This window comes from Danio aesculapii, chromosome 4 (assembly GCF_903798145.1).
Source record: "Danio aesculapii chromosome 4, fDanAes4.1, whole genome shotgun sequence".
NCBI classification, from domain to species: Eukaryota; Metazoa; Chordata; class Actinopteri; order Cypriniformes; family Danionidae; genus Danio; species Danio aesculapii.
In genome coordinates, this window is record NC_079438.1 from 22,842,253 (window position 1) to 22,862,772 (window position 20,520).

Consider the following 20,520-nt stretch of genomic DNA (forward strand, 5'->3'; position numbering starts at 1 on the left):
CGATTTTCAGCCTCATGACTCCAGGCTAATATCTAATATCATCTAATATCTGTGAGAACTATAGTATCTCAATAAGCACATTTTTGCTACTAGACATCCCATCTAGTCTAGACTACTAGACATCCCATCAAAGATGGCTTGCCTAAAATAAGGTTAAATTTGGAATTAACAACTACACATGTCAAGTCTGTCTAATCTGTGTATTTGTCTAGTTTTGGGCTATTCTTAGATGTCTATTAGATTTTTCAGTGACAGGCAAATTTTTTCCTTGTTTAGGTTCCAGACATCACTTGTTTGTTGTGGACACTTGTTTTAAGAGCACCCAGGCACGTAGAAGGCCAGATCCATCCAGGGACTGAAGGTGCGGCAACACAGCAAGGTGATGGTCACCCTGTGCATCCCTGCACACCATGCCCATCTGGGGACTTGACAGTGAAGCCAGTGCTGAAGTGGTCACATTTGAACAATCTGAGCAGTGAGATAGCGGCTGCAACATGATATGGCCCAGGAACCTCTGAAAAACTTCAGTAAGACCATTGTTATCCTGTCAAACTGTATCAGACAGTGCAGCACCACAATGGAGACAGAGGACAGCATTCTGCTCACGCAAAATGGGTGGCTGCGGCTTTGACTGCCATGAAATACATGCCAGTAAACTCGGGAAACCGATGACCTCAGGAAGATGACCTGATTCATTGTGCTCAGCTGTTCTTTCACCACTGAGGACTGCTGGGTAGACAGTGTCACCAAATAGGCCTGTGATGTAGGCATGCCAAGAAATCGAGCTCAGTCAGCATGGCACATATCTACCAGGGTAAGCCAAGGGTGGTGTTCTTCGACCACTGTGTGGCCATCATCTTCCCCAGGGCTCAGAAGGCCGATTTGGTGGTCATGAGAGCATCGCCGGCCACCTGTGGTGCTGTGGTACCATGGTGCAGGGTCGAAGAGGCATGGCCCGCAGCAATGTGGGCTCTGGCTGTGAGAGACCCAGATAACCCACCCGAGGATCTCAGCTTTCCCCTCCAGGTGGTGGCACCTACCATCTAGGCAAAAGCTTTGTACCGCCATCGAGGGATGTGAGGGTAGAAGAGCGAGAGGTAAAAACATTCTCCATACCTGGTTGAGCTCCCTTTATGCTCCCTGGAAGATGGGGACGGGGGTCTGGAAGAATTTATCTCACATCAGCACCCGCTCTAGTTGGTCCAACGGTGGGACTAGGGGGACAACCCATCTCCAGCCCTACCGCCAAAGCAGCCCGGGAAAGCACAGCCATCATGCCTGACTCTGGATCCATGACCGTTAATTGCACCCCAGATGTTGCTAGCGTGCTTGGTCTGTCATCTGAACATGACAGCTCACCCTCTGATGCTGTGATGGGCATCTGATCTCCGGTGTCAATGAGTGAAAGCACGGGCATCACAGAGGACAAACCAGCACAAATGTGAAGGGCCCGGAGCCAATGGATAGGCCACCACTGTAATCCTCAGATCTACCTGGGTGCTCACCACTTTCGTGACTATTAAAGTATTCTTTTATTTGTTTTATTCCCAAAATGTTTTCTAAAAGTTCTGAAATCAATTCTGTATTCAGAGTGGATTGCGACATGTGGGACTGCATGAGCTCAAACAGAAAAACAGCTAATAGGCACACATATGCATCCTGCAGAATTTGCTTCATTTGGACAGATGGATAAAAGTCTGTAATTATGAATTCATATTAAAGCCAGCCACAAAACGAAACAGAAGCACCAGATAATAACAGTCTGTAATTGTCTGGTGCTTCAGTTTTGTTTTGTTTCGTGGCTGACTTCAATATGCTGTTTAATTTCCTTCCGCACCCAAAAGTGAAACCTAGAGTCGTTATAGATTCCATTTATTAAACACAAGCACAGAAAATTAGGTTTCCTGGTTGAAATTTAAAGTTGTAAAGACATACATGTACAGCAGAAAATACAGGAAAACTAAGTTAAGAATCATTTTACAACTGAAATCAAATCAGCTCATGAGGTTCCTAAAGGTTCCAACTACTAGTGACCAAAATGTAAAACACAAAATACCTTTCGGCAGAAGATGGTGTTTTCTCTCTGAGGTTTGGTGGATGGTGTTTTGACTTCCCTAAACGGAAAAACCTAGAATGATGACAAAGTGAATTATGAAAGGTGTCACCATCAGCACCAGACACACTAGAGGGCACTCTATACCTCATATCAGCCACTGTCAAACTCAGTTCCTGGAGGGTTGCAACTCTGCACAACTTAATTCCAACCCAAATTAAACACACCTGATCAAACTAATTGAGTCCTTCAGGCTTGTTAGAAACCTACAGGTAAAGCTGCGGTCACACTTGACTTTTCTTCCCATAGACTTCCATTCATACGCACGCGAATGCGTCAGACCGGAAACGCAGGGTCATGCGTTAAGTTTCGCATGTAGCTGAGGTGCAAAGTTCAAGCTTGGTGAACTCTGACCAGCGAAATCGCATCACTTGACTGTGTGAGACCAATCGAGGATCAAAACACGACCTGTCTGGACAGAAACTTAAAACATGGAGCAATCGCTCGCTTTTTTTAATGTCTAATCATCTTGTTTAATCCCGCCCCTTTTTGCAGCACCGCACGACAGAATTTTGCACACACAAAGCCCAGTGTGACCGTAGCTTCAGAGTTGGAAATCTGAAAATCTGAGGCTGCAGCCCTCCAGGAACTGAATTTGACACCCCTGGTCTACATGACCCCAATGCTTTCCACATCATAATTCACATAAACTTGGCTCTGATGACCTGCAGACAATTCACTCACATATAAGCACCATTTTGACAACCATTGCTGAGGATTGTTTCATGTTATGGATTGTATCAAGCATTTCCCTGTTCTCTGGTTTTCCTGTGTTCGGTCTTTTTGGACTCTTTTAGTTCATTGATTGTTTGCCACCTGCCTCACCTATGCTTGTTTATAAATTAACAGTATAACCTACAGTATAAATGCTTCTCATCTAATATCTTTAAATATGAACTGTTTTTCAATGTCTTTCAGTGTCAATATCTGTTTTCAAGACTTATTTATTGTTTGTTCCATGATCAGATCTGCTAAACAAGACAACAGGAGACTCATTCATTCATTCATTTTCTTTTCAGCTTAGTCCCTTTTTTAATCTGGGACCACAGCGGAATGAACCGCCAACTTATCCAGCACATGTTTTATGCAGCGGATGCCGTTTCAGCCGCAACCCATCTCTGGGAAACATCCATACACACTCATACACTATGGACAATTTAGCTAACCCAATTCACCTGTACCGCATGTCTTTAGACTGTGTGGGAAACCGGAGCACCCGGAGGAAACCCACGCGAGCGCAGGGAGAACATGCAAACTCCACACAGAAGCAAGTGACCCAGCTGAGACTCGAACCAGCAACCATCTTGCTGTGAGGCAACAGCACTAACTACTCGCCACTGTGACAACAAGAGACTAGTAACTATTATTTCTTTTCATTTTCTGAATGTCTCATTAAACATCTACAAACTCATAAAACTGACCCGAGATCAGGTAAAACTGCAAAACCTGTTCAGTGATTTACCACTGGAGGGCAAACTGAATTCCTTTGTGTGATTCATGTGGATATTATGCAGATCAAGTTTTCGCCCCCTTGTGGAGAAATATTGAATTTCCAAACGTTTCAAAGCAATAAAGACATAAAAAAGCCTCGATTACTGAAATCACATGACTTTGCTCATTTGATATGTGCTCTGATTCACTGATTTGAAACAAAAAAACTGCAAAAAGTATTGAAGCTTCATGAAGCAGTGCTCCAAAATCAGCCATCACCTCTGTTTACTGGAGTACTCTTGTGGATTACAGGTCTGTTACTCGTTCATGTACATTCAGAGCGTGTTTCACTGGTTTGTGTTTTAATCTTAGACTATTTCTGTTTTCATTGTTAGCTGTCTGGATATTTGATTATTCTATTTGGATTACCCTTGATTATGATTGATTGTTTTATGCCCTTGCCTGTCTAAAAGATACCCTGAAAAAGAAACTATATAGAAACAATACAGTCCAAGTGTGTCCAATGATGTAAAACACTAATTACCTTTTGACTGATGATGGTGTTTTCTCACTGAGGTCTGGAGGATGACCTTTAGACAACTCACTCTTCAGAGACACAGAGCTGGACACACATGATCCTGATCTCACACTGAAGACACAAACACACCAGAGGAATAAACTGCAGGAGAAACTCCTTTACAAGAGTTTATCAGACAAATATGAGTTTGTTCAGTTTAATTCAGCACTAATAGTTGACTGAAGGTCTGTGTGATCAGGTCTGCTACACAGGAATCATGGGTAAACAGACGAGTGATGTGCTGCTTTCTCATTCTGCACAATCTCAGCTTCACTGAAAACACATTTGACTCTAAAACCTTGTGATGGAACCTGTAGAGTAAAAACTGACCACAGAAACCAGATGAGGAGATATAAAACACTAAACATTAATGTGTATCTATAATCTCTGAGTCTGAGAGACAAAAATACTTTATAATTCCTTTCACTGAACTATACAATTATGGTCGTTTCCCCTCCTCTATAAGCACTGAAACTGTTCTGTGGTCAGCTTTAACTCTGATGTTGTTCAGGACTTAAAACAGCACACATGACACATATTGAGCTCTGATAAAGATGACCCCAGATCAAGCTGTCTGTAATCTAGACTGATCTAAACACATTTCCTGAAGTTAAACTGAAGCTTTGTCCATCATTTGATCAGCCAATAGCAACACAAATAAATGAATTGTTGTTGGTCTTTGTTCTTCAGAGAAAGTGTTGAAATAATGGTGTAAAAACAGAGTCAATACCTGTGGTTCTCTGAGAGAGAGTCCTTTACTCGCTCCTCTGCCATACTGCAGCTAAAACACCAATGCAGACATTAGCAAAGCTTTCAGGAAACAATCATATATATATATATATATATATATATATATTATAGTCCTTTACATGAATGCAGTTGGTTTAACCCCTGATCTGACACCCCAGCTATTTCACATAAATGCAAGTTAAATAGAGTTTATCAAGTTAAGTTCAGGTTTAGTCAACTGTTGATTTAGTTAGTATTAATATGTCTATCTATTAAAGAGGCTATTTGGTTAGTTAATGAGTTACTCTGACAGTAAAGGGTTAAATGCAGTTTTGTTTAAGGATCGTCAGCTTGTTGTTTTTCAGCAGCTTTTCTTCCTGTTCAACTGGAAGATCTGGTTTAACTTTACTTTTGATTTCGTGATTCTGAATGTTTAGAGTTATATTTAATGCTGAATTATTGGAAACTATTGAGTCAGTCTGATATAGAAGAGAACAAACACTTTAAAGGGATTAAACAATAAAGCTTTTAGACACAGTGTTTAAATGGCCGTGTTTGACTCAGTGTTTAATCTGTGTTGGAGGATTTGATCTTCAGGATCAGACATTTAAATCACACTCACACATCTAAAATCCCTTCATCATCTCCACAAATAAGCGTAATGGTAGAAGAATTAAACTCACATGCAGAAGTACAGACGCTCTTGTGCAGCAGGAACACAATCTGAGCTCTTTGACTCTTTCACTTCACTAAAACACACATGTGTGATCTACAGGTATATCCTGAAATATTATTGGCTGCACAGAGTGACACTTACATAAATATTCATGAGATTCTCCTGACTGTGGATGTGTCCTGAAGACAACACATAAACCACTGGAGCAGAAGATATCTGTGCAGCTTCTCTGAGCATGAGTGTGTTGAAGGAAGATTTAGAGAAGGTATTTGAGATGAAATCTGAGAGGTCTCTGAAGAATATTTACAGCAATGTTGAACCTATAAAATAAGATTAGAGATTTATATATAAATGAGTACACCTCATACAGATCTCTCTGTTATATTATTATTTTCTATATGATGCTGTTCAATAATATTCAATAAGTCTGTTTATACAATAGATTAGTCAGTACCAAAGGCAAAACTGGAACTAATGAACAAAATAACTTCAGATCACAGTGAAGAAAAGTGAAGTGTCTTGAATAATATCTAGTAAAATATTATTTACTGTCATCATGGCAAAGATAAAATAAATCAGTTATTAGAAATGAGTTATTAACACTATTATGATTAGAAATGTGCTGAAAAAAATATTTGCTCTATTAAACAGAAATTGGGGGAAAAATAAACAAGCGGTCTAATAATTCAGGGGGGCTAATAATTCTGACTTCAACTGTATATATATGTAGAGATATTTTTAAAGCAGTGTATTTATTAATGCGGTGCATTGTATATATACAGCAGTCAACATTTGAAATGGTTCAAAAAGCTTTTCTAAATTGTCCTAAGACAAGAATAGGACAGCTTTAATGAAATGTGTTGATTATACAATGATCCCTCATTTACAATACAGATGTTTAATACTGTTGTTTTTGTCATCATTTCTCAAAATTCAGGATAAAAAGTCAATAAAAATATCAATAATTTACTCAGAAACTGGAAGACGGGGTTGACGTGTCTTGGTTGTGAGAAATGATTTATTATTATCAGTAAAAAATCTAACTTAGCAGCTTTTATTCATTTATTTCTTTGTTCTTTTATTATATGTTTAAAGGGAAATAGCATAAGGGAATACATAGTTACACACAAACCATTATAAAAGGGAATTTTCAAATTAAATACAGAGAACTTAAATATCTTAAATGACTGAAATCAGGGAATCATTAAAACCTTTAGATCGGTGGAAAAGAGTTCACAGATTCAGGATCAGTTAGCATACATTGTGTTCTGTGAATGTGATGTTTTCCAAAAAGTGTAAGAATTTTACTTCACAATCCATAAACAAGATTATTTTAATCAGTTATAATGATAAATGTACAGAACACTAAAATATAATTATGAGATAACGAGGAACTAGAATAGTTTAGTGCAATTACAACTGAAACAGTCATTTAATAATAGTATATCTGTATTATTAAATATCTGTAATATTTTAAAATGGCTTTCTTTTACCTTCACTTTATTAATGTATATATATATATATATATATATATATATATATATATATATATATATATATATATTTATTTATAAAGACACTGATGTGGTGTGCAGAGGTAAACTGATATTTCCTTATCAATATATTCTCTATCATTTAAATAACATTTTTATTCATTTTAATGCTTGTGAATGACTGAACCACAAAGAATAAATGGTAAATCAGAAGGGATACTTGCGCTAATTATTATATTAATAATGTATTTAAAATTGACATATTTTCATTTTTTTTACTTTTACAATAGCTGGACATGTTTTATCCAATATCTCAACAATCAGTGACAAATATAAATATATATTGTAGTCATAATAGTAGTGATATGATAATAGTGCCTTCTAATACTTCTCCAAAAAGTTTACTTTACTTTATTTGAGAAACCCCAAACGTCATCATGTATTACTGACCTAAATGTCTTCTGTGTGCTGTGAGGAGTTAGCGATTGGGTGCACGCTGCTTTTGGACGACGCTGGATTTAGGACGCTGCTATGAATCGGAGGATACTGGTGGTAAAATATAGAGTAGAAAGGACAGTTTGAAATAAGTCTTGGGTAGACGCAATGGATGATGAATCAGACGATGACAATCAGGAAACAGAATTCCATGAAGAACGATATAATACAAGTAAAAAGGAAACAACATGGGTGATGAGTAAGAACATGAGCAAATGTGTTCAGGCGGAAATAAGGAGATGGGACAAAGGGAAAGAGATCTTAAAATCTTAGTCACGTTTGTCAAGCAGTCAGAACAATATACGCATCCTGTTAAACTATCAAAAGCAATAGAAAAAGAAATAGGATCAGTAAAAGAGGCAACATGTCTAAGTAATGGAAGAGTTTTGATTAAATGTAAAGATGAAATGCAAAGAGTAAAGATACTAAAACTAAAAACATTGGCTGGTGGTAAAATAAACTGTACTGAAGTTGGGTCAAAAAAGTGTGGGGTCATCTCAGGTGTACCTTTAAACGTAACTATGGAGGAAATTAAAGGGAACTTGAGTGGAGGAACTGGTATGGCCAAGAGACTTATGATGTGGAGGGACATTACAAATGTGAGAGCCTTTCTGTATTGATACACTTTGAGGATAAAAATTTACCAGCAAATGTGAAACTAGGCTTCATCAGCTATACGGTACGAGAATGTGTTCCTCCCGCTCTTCGTTGTTATAACTGCCAACGCATAGGACATTCGGCTGCTGTTTGCAAGGGGAAAATGCCTTGTGCAAAATGCGGTGAAGAGCATCAGTATGGGAAGTGTCGAGAAGGAACTAAGTTGAAATGCTGCAACTGTGGAGGCGAACATAGCACCGCATATGCAGGTTGTCAAAATTGAACATATGCAGAAGTAGCTCGTAAAGTAAAACAGCTGACACAAATACAGACTCATAGGGAACATGTACACAATTCTCAAGTGAATGAATCTGAGAAACAAAAGAGCATGCTTCAGAATGACTCCATCAACAACATTAGTGTGAATAAAACTGATTTTGTGGCGTTCATTTGTGCAGTGGTGAATGGCTCCGCGCAGGTAGGAAGAATTGTGGCAGAATGTGCAAACAAATTCTTGAATTGTACAGATATATCGGCTGAACAAAACCACAAGAACTTAAAAGCAAAAGAAGGAAAGATAGAGTGGAATATGATGGCAAGTTATGATGCATCCCAATGTAGTGATACTTAACATTGTCATGTCTTTCCGGTTGCTTCATTAGAAAGCCAGGAGTTTGACTGCTAAGTTTAAAAAATACATTGGAAATATGAGCAAGCTCCTGATATAATTCGTATTCAAGAAACGTGGTGATGCAAATCATTATGTTTCAAGCTGAATGGTTATGAAGTAATAAGGAAAGAGAGGAATAATAGTAGAGGGGGAGGGTGTGCAACTTTCCTAAAAGAAACTGATTTATAGCTATGTAAATAACAAAAGTGAAACAGAAAGCATATGTATAGAAGTAATGGATGAGCATGGGGTAATCAGAAGAGTAAACTCTTATAATCCATGTTTAGAATTAGCAGTAGACATATTGGAAAGCACTGTAGGTTAAAACATCAAATAAAATAGTTGTATGTGGTGACTTTAATGCACACAATAGTATTTGGGCTAGTAGGAAAACCGATAAAAATGGGGAAATAATTGAAAAATTCATGAAAGAGAAATCTTTAGTGTGTCTAAATGATGGCAAACAAACAAGAATAGATATAATGAAAAGGTTAGCGCATCATGCTTGGATCTCACAAGCGTCACTAGCTGGTAAATCTAAATGGTCAATCTCTGGAAATAATATAGGAAGCGATCGTTTTCCTATCATCGGTAAAATTCAAGGTGCATACACAAAATTGTAATAATAGTATAAGATGGGTATACACAAGTGCAGATTGGGGAAAACTCAGAGCAATATGTGAAGAAGACCTTTATAAAAATATAACACTAGAGAGAAATATTGATCATGTATATGGTAAGGTAGTAGATGGTAATTATTCTGCAGCATTACAATCTATCCCATTAGCAAATGGCACAAGAAAGAGGACAAATGTACATTGGTGGTCTGAAGAATGTTCAAGGGCAATCAAAGAAAAACAATAAGCATTTAGATTTAAAAGAATGCTCAATCCAGAAGCAGTCTTAGATTACCAAAGGAAAAAAGCTCATGTTAAAAAGATTATCAAGAGCACCTGGCAACATTTCTGTAATACAATAGGCAGGGAAACTGATATGAATACAGTTTGGCATATGATTAGAAAGATGAGTGGAATTGATAGCTCCAGAAAAATACCTGTGATGGAGGAAAATGGGAAGATCACAATTACAAATAAAGAAAAGGTCACAATGTTGCCTCAAACATTTGCTTAAGCTCAAAGCATTGAAAACCTAGATGATGTATTTTTAACAAAACGTCAACAAATTATGGAATTATATAGAGATGTATGCATGAAAACGATAGATTTTAATAGTAGTCTAGATGATGAATTTAAGTGTTTTGAGATGAAAGCAGCTATCTGTAATTCAAAGAATACAACACCAGGTAAGGATATGATAAGTTATCAAATGTTAAAAAAGTTACCAGTTAAAGCATTAGAGATATTATTAGAGGTAATTAATCGAATATGGAATGAGGGTGTTTTGCCCAAGCAATGGAAAACTGCAGTCGTGCTCCAATTAGTCAAGCCTGGGAAAGACAAAACAAAGCCTAGCAGTTACAGGCCTATAGCTCTTACATCCACGATATGTAAAGTAATGAAAAAAATGATTGTGAAGCGACTAAATCATATGAGAGAAAAAGGAAATATTAACAACCTTTCAAAGTGGGTTTAGGAAGAATAGATCCACAACTGATGCCTTGATTTTATTCGAAAATGAAATTAGATAAGCTTTTATAATGAAAGAGTATATGCTAGCAGTTTTCTTTGACATCGAGAAGGCCTATGATACATTATGGAGGGTAGGATTGCTAATTAAATTGAAGAAAATAGGTAAAGGTGGAAACTTTTATAACTGGGTGTTAGACTTCTTACTTGAACGTACCTTTCAAGTCAAAATTGAAGAAGAATTATCAGCTGCTTTTAATATTGCAAACGGTACACCACAAGGCAGTGCAATCAGCCCCATTTTATTTAATTTAATGAATAATGATGTTTTTGATGAGGTTAAAATGGTAGGAATAGGACTTGCACTTTATGCGGATGATGGAGCATTATGGAAAAGAGGACGCAATATTAAAAATGTTAAAAAGGGAAATACAGGAATCAATTAAAAACGTTGAGGAATGGTCCCTAAATGGGGCTTAAAGTTCTCAGCGTCAAAAACTAAATACATGATATTTACAAAAAACAAGAAAATTGTACACACAGATCTAAAGTTATTTGATCAGATATTGGAAAGAGCAGCTGTTTTTAAATTCCTTGGTTTATGGTTAGATGAAAAATTAATATGGAAAGTTCATATAAATAAAATTGAAACAAAATGTAAAATGGTTATAAACTGTATGCGTTCAGTTGCTAGTCACAGCTGGGGAGCTAGTCGTAGTGCATTGCAGTGCATGTATCAAGCATTGATTCGATCCTGTTTTGATTATGGCCGCATTGTCTATGAATCTGCATCCAAGACTATATTAGGAAAATTAGATACCATACAAGCTAGAGCGTTAAGATTATGTTGTGGAGCAATTAAAACGTCCCCTGTAGATGCAATTAGGGTAGAAATGGGAGAAATGCCTCTTGAATTTAGGAGGATACAATTGATGATGACATACTGGGTAAATCTCCAACAATCAGTTAGTAACCATTTTACTGGTAAAGTACTAGAAGATTCCTGGGAATACTCATATGAAGGACAGGATAGTTTTGGATGGAAGAGTAAAAAGTTGGCTAAAGAATATGGTATGGACAACATGATCTTCTGTCCCAATGTACCACTCACTGATGTCCCACTATGAAGAGCTCCTGAACCACTTGTAGATTTAAGCTTGCTAAGTAAATCTAAAGATGAATATAGTGGGAAAGAAGTAAATGCTATTTTAAATAATAAGTATTATTCAACTTTACAAATGTTTACAGATGGTTCCAAAGAACCTAGTAGTAAAAAGATAGGAATAAGTATAAATATTCCAGAGTTCAAAGTACATATTAGTTTAAAATTGTCCAATAATCTATCAGTATCCACTGCAGAGTTAACAGCTATAATTATAGCATTACAGTGGGTTGAACAAGTCAGACCAAACAAAGTAGTAATCTGTTCAGATTCATCTTCAGCTTTAGTTAGCATAACAAACTCGAAATCAGATAGAGAGGATTTAATAACAGAAGTCTATTTATCTTTATATAGACTAAAGGAAATAGGAATAATTGTCTATTTCTGCTGGGTTCCATCTCATATTGGGGTATCTAGTAATGAAGACAAATTAGCAAAGGAAGCACTAAATAAACAAGAGGTGGAGGTGAATGTACCTTAGGGGAAAAGATAGGCGAAATCTAATAAAAAACTAATAAATAAATGGCAAATTAGATGGGATAATAGAGTATAAGGACAATTTTACAAAAAAATTGTAAATTGTTATTGTAAAAAAAATATTACTTTGTTCACAAATTTACTGCTTGCCATGATTTTACCAAAGTTATCGTGAAACAACTGAGATCATTAGCTGGCATGTGAATTAACTTTGAGGATAGAAAACAAGAATATGTAGGCTAACTAAACCCTCATATGATTTTTTTTAAAACTAAGTCAGAGGATCTAGGTCTCTTGATTGGTGACTGGCAGAGCACTAAGGTTTTGCCTGTTGAATCGCATGCAGCAACAAACACAATGGTTCTGTGAAAATAAGCATGTAAAAACACCAATGATAAATGTAAAAACACTAAAGATCCTCTTACAATATCTATTGGATATTGTTCTGGGGATATAAATTTAAACATTGTAGAAGCTAACAGTCTGTAAAAAATAATAGCACACCCAAACTCCATGTTCAGTGTTTATGATAAACATATGTAGCAGTAAAAATACACAAACTTACATTTCAGTGGAATGCACGTACTGTATGGTCTTGACGGCAAACACTCCACATACTGACCTACATATAAAAAAATATATATATTAAATACTACAATATTACAGCTCAATTTATAATTCTAATTACAAGCATTATAACAATATAATTGAAGCCTACCTCATATAGCTGAATGTTAAAGGCCTACAGGCATTTTAAAGGAAAATCTCACCAAAACAATCTAATATTAATTTTAATATGTTTAAAACTGAACACATAAAATAGTTTATATCTCGACAATAAGATGCTAATGCACATTTTTTTATTTTACAATTTACTTAAATTTAATGTAATTCTAAGATTTTGAAAATTAGTTCAAACAGTCAACAAAACAAAACAGACTGATAAGCAACATCTGATTTTGGAACTTATTGTCTTCCACTGCCACCATCTCTGTCTGGAGCGTAACGTAACCATTTTTTTACTACTTCGCTAAAGTCAGTTTTGGATGCCTCTTTCCCCTGGGGAGTATTTTGTAATGGACCTGAAAGAAAAAAAGAACAAAAACTAACATTGTGTCTTTTTTTGTGTATGTTTTTTTTGTTCACATTTGTCTGTTATATTTAATCATGTCTATATTCCACCTTTTGTCCATTAGTAAGTATATGCTGTATCTATACCATATTTATTATTTTATATGTAAGGATTAATTAACTTTGGTCCGATGAATTATTCGAATATAATGAACACCCAAGGTTGTGAGCCGGCCAATAAGCGAAGTCTTGGGCGTACATTATTATTCCACTTGTGGCTACGTTTGAAGGCACTGACAAACAGCAACAGGGTTGAAAGTAAAGTCAGCAAGTCAGCAAGGTGGGACAATTTATCTCTCGAAAGGCGAATTTAGAGATCTTAGGTCTACGAATATATAATTAGACAGAACTACAATTGTCAGAGATAGTTCGTATAGAAAACCAAGAGCTAAACTGTTGCTTATGGAACATTGTCTTTTTAAGATTTGAGGCTTCAAAGCTCCTCTTCTGTCCACGTCCAGCCCAGTTAAATTGGGATGCAAGCCTGTTTGTGAAAACGTGGCTTAACATTCTTCTTACAGTGTTCTGCAAGTTGAGTCCACCCAGTAGTGATAGCTGGCAAATCTAATGAAAATGGATATCAGCATTAACATAAATGTTCATCTAAATCCACACAAAACCAGACAAAACATCAGTTAAGTTATCTAGATGGAATATTGCTACATTTGATTGATATCTGAGAGGTTGCTTGACATTTTTTTTTTTTTTTGGCATTCTCTGTTGACTTCAGTCATCAATAACTTTAGTTCACAAATTTATTAAAAGAATCTGGAGAAACAAATCATAATTTTAATGCAAATATATCAAAACAGTATTCTTAGATGCTTTATGGTGTAGTAGTGTAGATTATGATGAAGATTAAAATTAAGCATTTGATTAAGGATCAAATGGCTGTTAAATATAAAAGTTTACTAATCCCATGAGCCTATTGATTCCTCCGACCCATGCCACCCCATTAACAAAATCCTAGGAGTACTCCTGCTGTAGTGTCATACATTTTTAAATAATAGTTTAAGATATGAACATCTAGTGCAGGGGTTACCAATCTCGTTCCTAGAGGTCCGGTGTCCTGCAGGGTTTAGCTCCAACTTGCCTCAACACACCTGCCTGGGTGTTTCAAGTATACCTAGTAAGACCTTGATTAGCTTGTTCAGGTGTGTTTGATTAGAGTTGGAGTTAAAATCTGCTGGACACCGGACCTCCAGGAACAAGTTTGGTGATCCCTGATCAAGTGTGTCCTAGACCTAAAACAAGTGAAACATAATTGTAACTACATTACTAGACATACCAATCTGTTAGTCTCAGCATCATTTTGTAAAATCCTCTCAAGGGCATCGAAGTCTTCCAGTGACTGTGCTGGAAAAGTGAAGCTGAATTCTGCTTGAAGTGGAACGGGTACTGGTGCTCCCTGAAGTTGCTGTATCATTGCCTTCTGTTCTCGTTGCTCATTTTTTATTTCCATTAAAACTTTCAAAACGTTCCTCTTAAAAGGAGACAACTCTGCAAAGAAAATAATTAATCAATTAGTTAATAAATATTGTAGAGGGAGAAACTCATAAGCTAATTTCTATCATTAGTAAATAATTGAAAGGTTAAGATAAAACAAACACACACAAAAAACTAAATGCATACACACACACATATATACACATATATGTACAGTTGAAGTCAGAATTATTAGCCCCCTTTGATTTTTTTTCTCCATTTTAAATATTTCCCAAATGATGTCTAACAGAGCAAGGAAATTTTCACAGTATGTCTAATAATATTTTTTCTACTGGAAAAATTCCTATTTGTCGTATTTTGGCTAGAATAAAAGCAGTTTTACATTTTTAAACACCATTTTAAGGACAGAATTATTAGCCCCTTTAAGCAATTTTAAACAATAACTTGCCTAATTACCCTAACCTGCCTAGTTAACTTAATTAACCTAGGTAAACATTTAAATGTCACTAAGCTGTTTAGAAGTGTCTTGAAAAATATCTAGTCTAATATTATTTACTGTCATCAAGGCAAAGATAAAATAAATCAGTTATTAGAGAGGAGTTAAAACTATTGTGATTAGAAATGTGTGTGAAACAATCTTCTCTACATTAACAGAAATTAGGGGAAAAAATAAAACAGGGGGGCTAATAACTCAGGGGGGCTACTAATTCTGACTTCAACTGAACTGTGTGTATTTATATATATGTGTGTGTGTTAACTTTGAGGGGTTACAGAAAAACATACGACTGGGAACAATAAATATATAAAACAAAATAAAACAAAACAAACCGCTGCCACCAATGTAACCGAACGTTTGTACAGGGTCCGCCTTAACACTGAAACATACAAAACAACAAACGGAGGCGACTGAACTCTTCCAAACTCTCATTTATTCTGCCAGTTTACTCTCACACTTCTCAGTACCTCCAGTTCCTGTGTGCATGACCATAAAACCCAGCTACAACAAACCCCTAGGGGCAGCTTCATTTTGGACGCTCACAGTATATAGCCGGTGAGCCCCATAAATCTATTCCTGCTACTGTTTTGAGCACAGAAAAACAGAATAAAACTGTTGAAAATGAGCATTGGCATAAACAAGGTGCGAAACCAAAGGGTACTTGTGGGGTCAGATCATACGCTGCCGCATTAGCGTCTTCTACCCCAATACAGCTCGGACTCAATTACAGCTTCAGAACAAATTAGATATGGTATCAGTAATGTGGGTGAAGAATCCCCAAATGCAGTCAGACAGAGATCGCATGACTCAGCAGCTAACTCTGCATGGAACAGAGGCTCAAGGCGACCTAGACAGCGGCATTCTGCTCCGATCGCACCTGAGATCAGAACACTAGTTGTAGGAGATTCAATAGTCAGAAATTTTAGGAGCAAATCTACAATGACATACTGCTTCCCTCATGCAACGTTTTCTGATGTAAACAAAGAACTTAAGGAAATTCTGGAAAAGCACAAGACTACAAAACGGATTATCATCCATGTGGGGAAGAATGATATTTGGAAGGAACAGTCAGAACTGCTCAAGAGAGATTTCTGTGAGCTCTTGGAAACAGTTGAAAGAGTGAAAATTCAGCCGTTCATCAGTGGACCACTCCCTGCAAGAGGGACAAATATGTTTTCACAGCTTCTTAGTCTAAATGTATGGCTGCAGAAAGCATGTAACAGGAAAGGACTGAATTTTATTGACAATTTCAATCTCTTCTGGAACCAAAGACAACTGTTGACATCAGACGGCCTTCCCCTAAACAAACTTGGTGCAAAGGTGCTAAAGGAAAATATCTTTTTCTCCCTCCATCATCCATCAGCTGTGTGTGCCACTGACCTCAATCCAAATGGCACATACACTCCTAGCAAATGTCCGGATGACCACAGGACCTCAAATCAGCTCCTGAGTGGACTCGGGGCTGAAGCATCACCCAAGGACAGTGATAACGCCACGCAGCCAAAACACCCACTGTTGATAGAGACACTGTCACTGGGCCTCTGCTCAACACAGACAGACTGTGACGCATCAGAACAGCATCAAGTCTCTTCACTCAAAAATGATCCCCAGGAAACATATTTCAGCAGCCAGAATCTCCAGAGCCACAGCCTCTGACACGTTCTCATTGTCATCTTGCTCGCCTCTCTTGGGTTTCTCAAAAAAGATGGAGGAACTGGTGTATGCTGGAACTAAACTTTCACACTCCATTGCCGCAAACCCCAGTTACCAACTGATCAAAAGCGGCCTGCTCTACAACCACCTCTGAGCTTACCTGGAAGAGCCCTCTGACTTTTTCCCCACCGCCAGGGCCCAAACAACAACGTACCATCTTCAGCTGGTGAACACAACAGCTCTCCATGATGTGTCTCCGGTGCCTGCTTAGATAACAGTGCCTTATCAGATGTTTACAGAACAAGCAGGAACCCAGTGTGCCTGTAGCTTTCTCTACACATATATGTGTTGTATTACGTGAAAGAAAACCGAAGACTTTATCAGGCCGTATAGCAAATCACTCAAATCTTGTGTCTATTAAATATAAATCTGAGACTACTGTAGCAAAAACAGCTAAAACTGTTAAGTTAGCACTTTTAAACATCCGATCACTTAACAATAAGTCACTTTTAGTCAATGATCTTATCAGCTCAAATTGTCTTGATTTTATTGCTTTTAAATGAAACTTGGCTAGATGACAACTGTAGTGCAGCAGTTCTGAATGAAACAGCTCCTTTAAACTTTGACTTTTTGAGTGTTTGCAGAGCCAATAGGAGAGGTGGAGGCATCACTGCCCTGTTTAAAGATGTCTATGAGTGTAAACAAGTGTCATTTGGTTACTATTTGTTTTTGAATATCTGAGTATAGCACTAAAAGGTGCTCCACGTATCTTACTGATCATTATCTACAGACCTCCAAAATATTCTCCAACTTTTATTGATGATTTTACAGAGCTGTTATCAATAGTAACCTCTGAATTTGACTATTTTACCATTGCTGGGGATTTTAATATTCACATTGATAATCCAGAAATCAATGCTGTAAAAGAACTGATGACTGTTTTGAACACTTTTGATCTGACTCAGCATGTTCAAGGACCCACACACAATCGTGGACACACTCTTGATCTACTTATAACTAAGGGTTTACACATTTCATCGACTGTTGTTAAGGATGTTGCACTATCTGATAATTTCTGTATTTTCTTTGACATATTGATCACTCCAGCTATTAAAGACAGATCTGTCTCTGTCAGAAAGAGATGCATAAATGAGAACACTAATGAGCAGTTTATGAAGGCCATACCGCTAGCACCAAGTACATCTGCAGACTCTGTTGATTCTCTCCTTGATTTGTTTAACTCTAAAGTTAAGAATGTCATAGATGACATTGCTCCTGTTAAAGCCAAGAATATAACTAGCAGGCAAAGGGGATCTTGGACTAGGTCCCCAAGAATACAAATGATGACAAGACAGTGCAGAAAAGCTGAGCGTATGTGGAGAAAGACGAAACTTGTAGTCCATTATAATATCTATAAAGACAGTCTTCGTGCTTTTAATATGGAACTAAAAACTGCTAGGCAGACTTTCTTTTCAAGCCTTATAAACAGCAACGTAAACAATGCTCGTAAACTCTTTGCAACGATAGAGAAACTCACAACCCCCCCCAGTCGGATTCCCAGTGAGCTACTCTCTGAAAGCAAATGTAATGAGTTTGCTCATTTCTTTACTGACAAGATCAATAATATCAGAAAGGCAATCAGCTCATCCAATCAGCCAAGTTGTGTCGAAGTCAGACTAGCTCAACCACAACTTAAGAAATCAGACATTATGTCCGATTTCATGGCAATTAATGGCAAAATCTTAGAAGAGATCGTGCAAGTTATGAAAACATCAACCTGCAGTCTTGACACGCTCCCCACATCATTCTTTAAAACGGTGTTTACCTGTTTAGAAATGGATCTTCTAAAAGTGGTAAATGCTTCACTTCTCTCAGGGATTTTTCCTAACTCACTTAAAACTGCAGTTGTTAAACCCCTCTTGAGAAGAGCAACCTGGATAATACCCTATTGAGCAATTACAGGCCCATCTCAAATCTCCCTTTCATTGGCAAAATCATTGAAAAAGTTGTTTTTAACCAGGTTAACAAGTTCTTAAACTTCAAGGGGTGTTTGGACAATTTTCAATCTGGTTTCAGACCACATCACAGTACAGAGAGCGCTCTTATAAAGATAATCAATGACATCCGCCTAAATACAGATTCAGGCAAACTAACAGTGCTGGTACTGCTCGATCTCAGTGCTGCATTTGACACTGTCGATCACAGCATACTTCTGGATAGGCTGGAAAACTGGGTTGGGCTGTCTGGGACGGTCCTCAAATGGTTCAGATCTTACCTTGAAGGAAGAGGTTACTATGTCAGTATAGGTGACCATAGGTCGAGGTGGACACCTATGACATGTGGAGTCCCACAAGGCTCGATTCTGGCACCACTCCTGTTCAACCTTTATATGCTCCCTCTGAGCCAAATAATGAGAAAAAAACCAAATCTCCTACCACAGCTATGCTGATGACACTCAGATCTACCTAGCCTTACTGCCTAATGACTACAGCCCCATTGACACCCTCTGCCAATGCATTGATGAAATTAACAATTGGATGTGCCAAAACTTTCTTCAGTTAAACAAAGAGAAAACTGAAGTGATTGCGTTTGGGAACAGAGATGAGGTTCTCAAGGTGAATGGTACCTTGGCTCTAAGGGTCAAACAACAAAAAATAAGGTCAAGAATCTTGGTGTGACTCTGGAGTCAGATCTGAGTTTCAATAGTCATGTCAAGGCAGTAGTAAATCAGCATACTATCATCTCAAAAACATTGCAAGAATTAGATGCTTTGTTTCCAGTGAAGACTTAGAGAAACTTGTTCATGCTTTTATCAGCAGCAGGGTGAATTACTGTAATGGCCTCCTCACTGGCCTTCCCAAAAGACAGTCAGACAGTTGCAGCTCAACCAGAACGCTGCGGCCAGAATTCTGACCAGAACCAGGAAATCAGAGCACATCACACCTGTCCTCAGGTCTTTACACTGGCTCCCAGTTACATTCAGAATAGAGTTTAAAGTATATTACTGGTCTATAAATCACTAAATGGCCTAGGACCTCAATACATTACAGATACGCTCAATGAATACAAACCTAACAGATCACTCAGATCTTTAGGATCAAATAAACTAGAACTTCCAAGAGTTCAGTCAAAGCAAGGTGAATCAGCTTTCAGCTACTACACCCCCTCGCTGCTGGAATCAGCTTCCAGAAATGATCAGATGTGCTCCAACATTAGGCCACGTTCAAATCAAGACTGAAAACACCTCTGTTTAGCTGTGCCTTACTGAATGAGCACTGTGCTACGTCCGACAGATCGAACTACTATGTTTTTCTCTTCTTTTTAATTCTTTTATAACACATTTTATCAGCTTTTATTTATTTGTGTTTTATTTTTACCATTTCTATTATTTGTTTTTATTTCTCTTATACTTGTTTCTTTTATTCCTGTTTATGTAAAGCACTTTGAATTGCCACTGTGTATGAAATGTGCTATATAAATAAACTTGCCTTGCCTTGCCTTACTCAGCACCGACAGAAATAACGCCTTTGGGCACTCAATAGTTTACCTCTTTTTTTTTATCTTTTTAAATGTATTCATTTTTTTTTTTGGCAAATGAAGGAATTCAAAAAGCTTACAGCACCTGGTATTCCCAGGCGGTCTCCCATCTAAGTACTAACCAGGCCCAACCCTGCTTTGCTTCCGAGTTCAGATGAGATCAGGCATTGCTTTTTATTTTCTTTTTTTTCTTTTTTTTTTATTAAAAATAATTTTCAAATACAATAAAACAATACATTGAGTGACTTTTT

General features: G+C 37.3%; 1 protein-coding gene and 1 pseudogene across 3 annotated transcripts in view; one reads left to right on the top strand and one right to left on the bottom strand.

Moving 5' to 3' along the window:
• The window catches only part of LOC130222300 (NACHT, LRR and PYD domains-containing protein 3-like), a 34,156-nt gene extending 28,552 nt beyond the window's left edge, over positions 1 to 5,604 (bottom strand). For all 3 annotated transcript variants that reach the window (XR_008836430.1, XM_056454875.1, XM_056454874.1), the window contains exons 1-4: positions 5,534 to 5,604; positions 4,852 to 4,902; positions 4,089 to 4,193; positions 2,057 to 2,128 (exon numbers count right to left, since the gene is read on the bottom strand). Coding sequence is in view for 2 of the 3 variants with exons in the window: in XM_056454875.1 (XP_056310850.1) it covers positions 2,057 to 2,128; positions 4,089 to 4,193; positions 4,852 to 4,895 (221 nt within the window). In the remaining variant the exon portion in view is untranslated. The remainder of the gene's footprint in view (positions 1 to 2,056; positions 2,129 to 4,088; positions 4,194 to 4,851; positions 4,903 to 5,533) is intronic.
• Positions 1 to 20,520, top strand: part of LOC130222303 (zinc finger protein 208-like) — a 758,572-nt pseudogene that overhangs the window by 460,790 nt on the left and 277,262 nt on the right.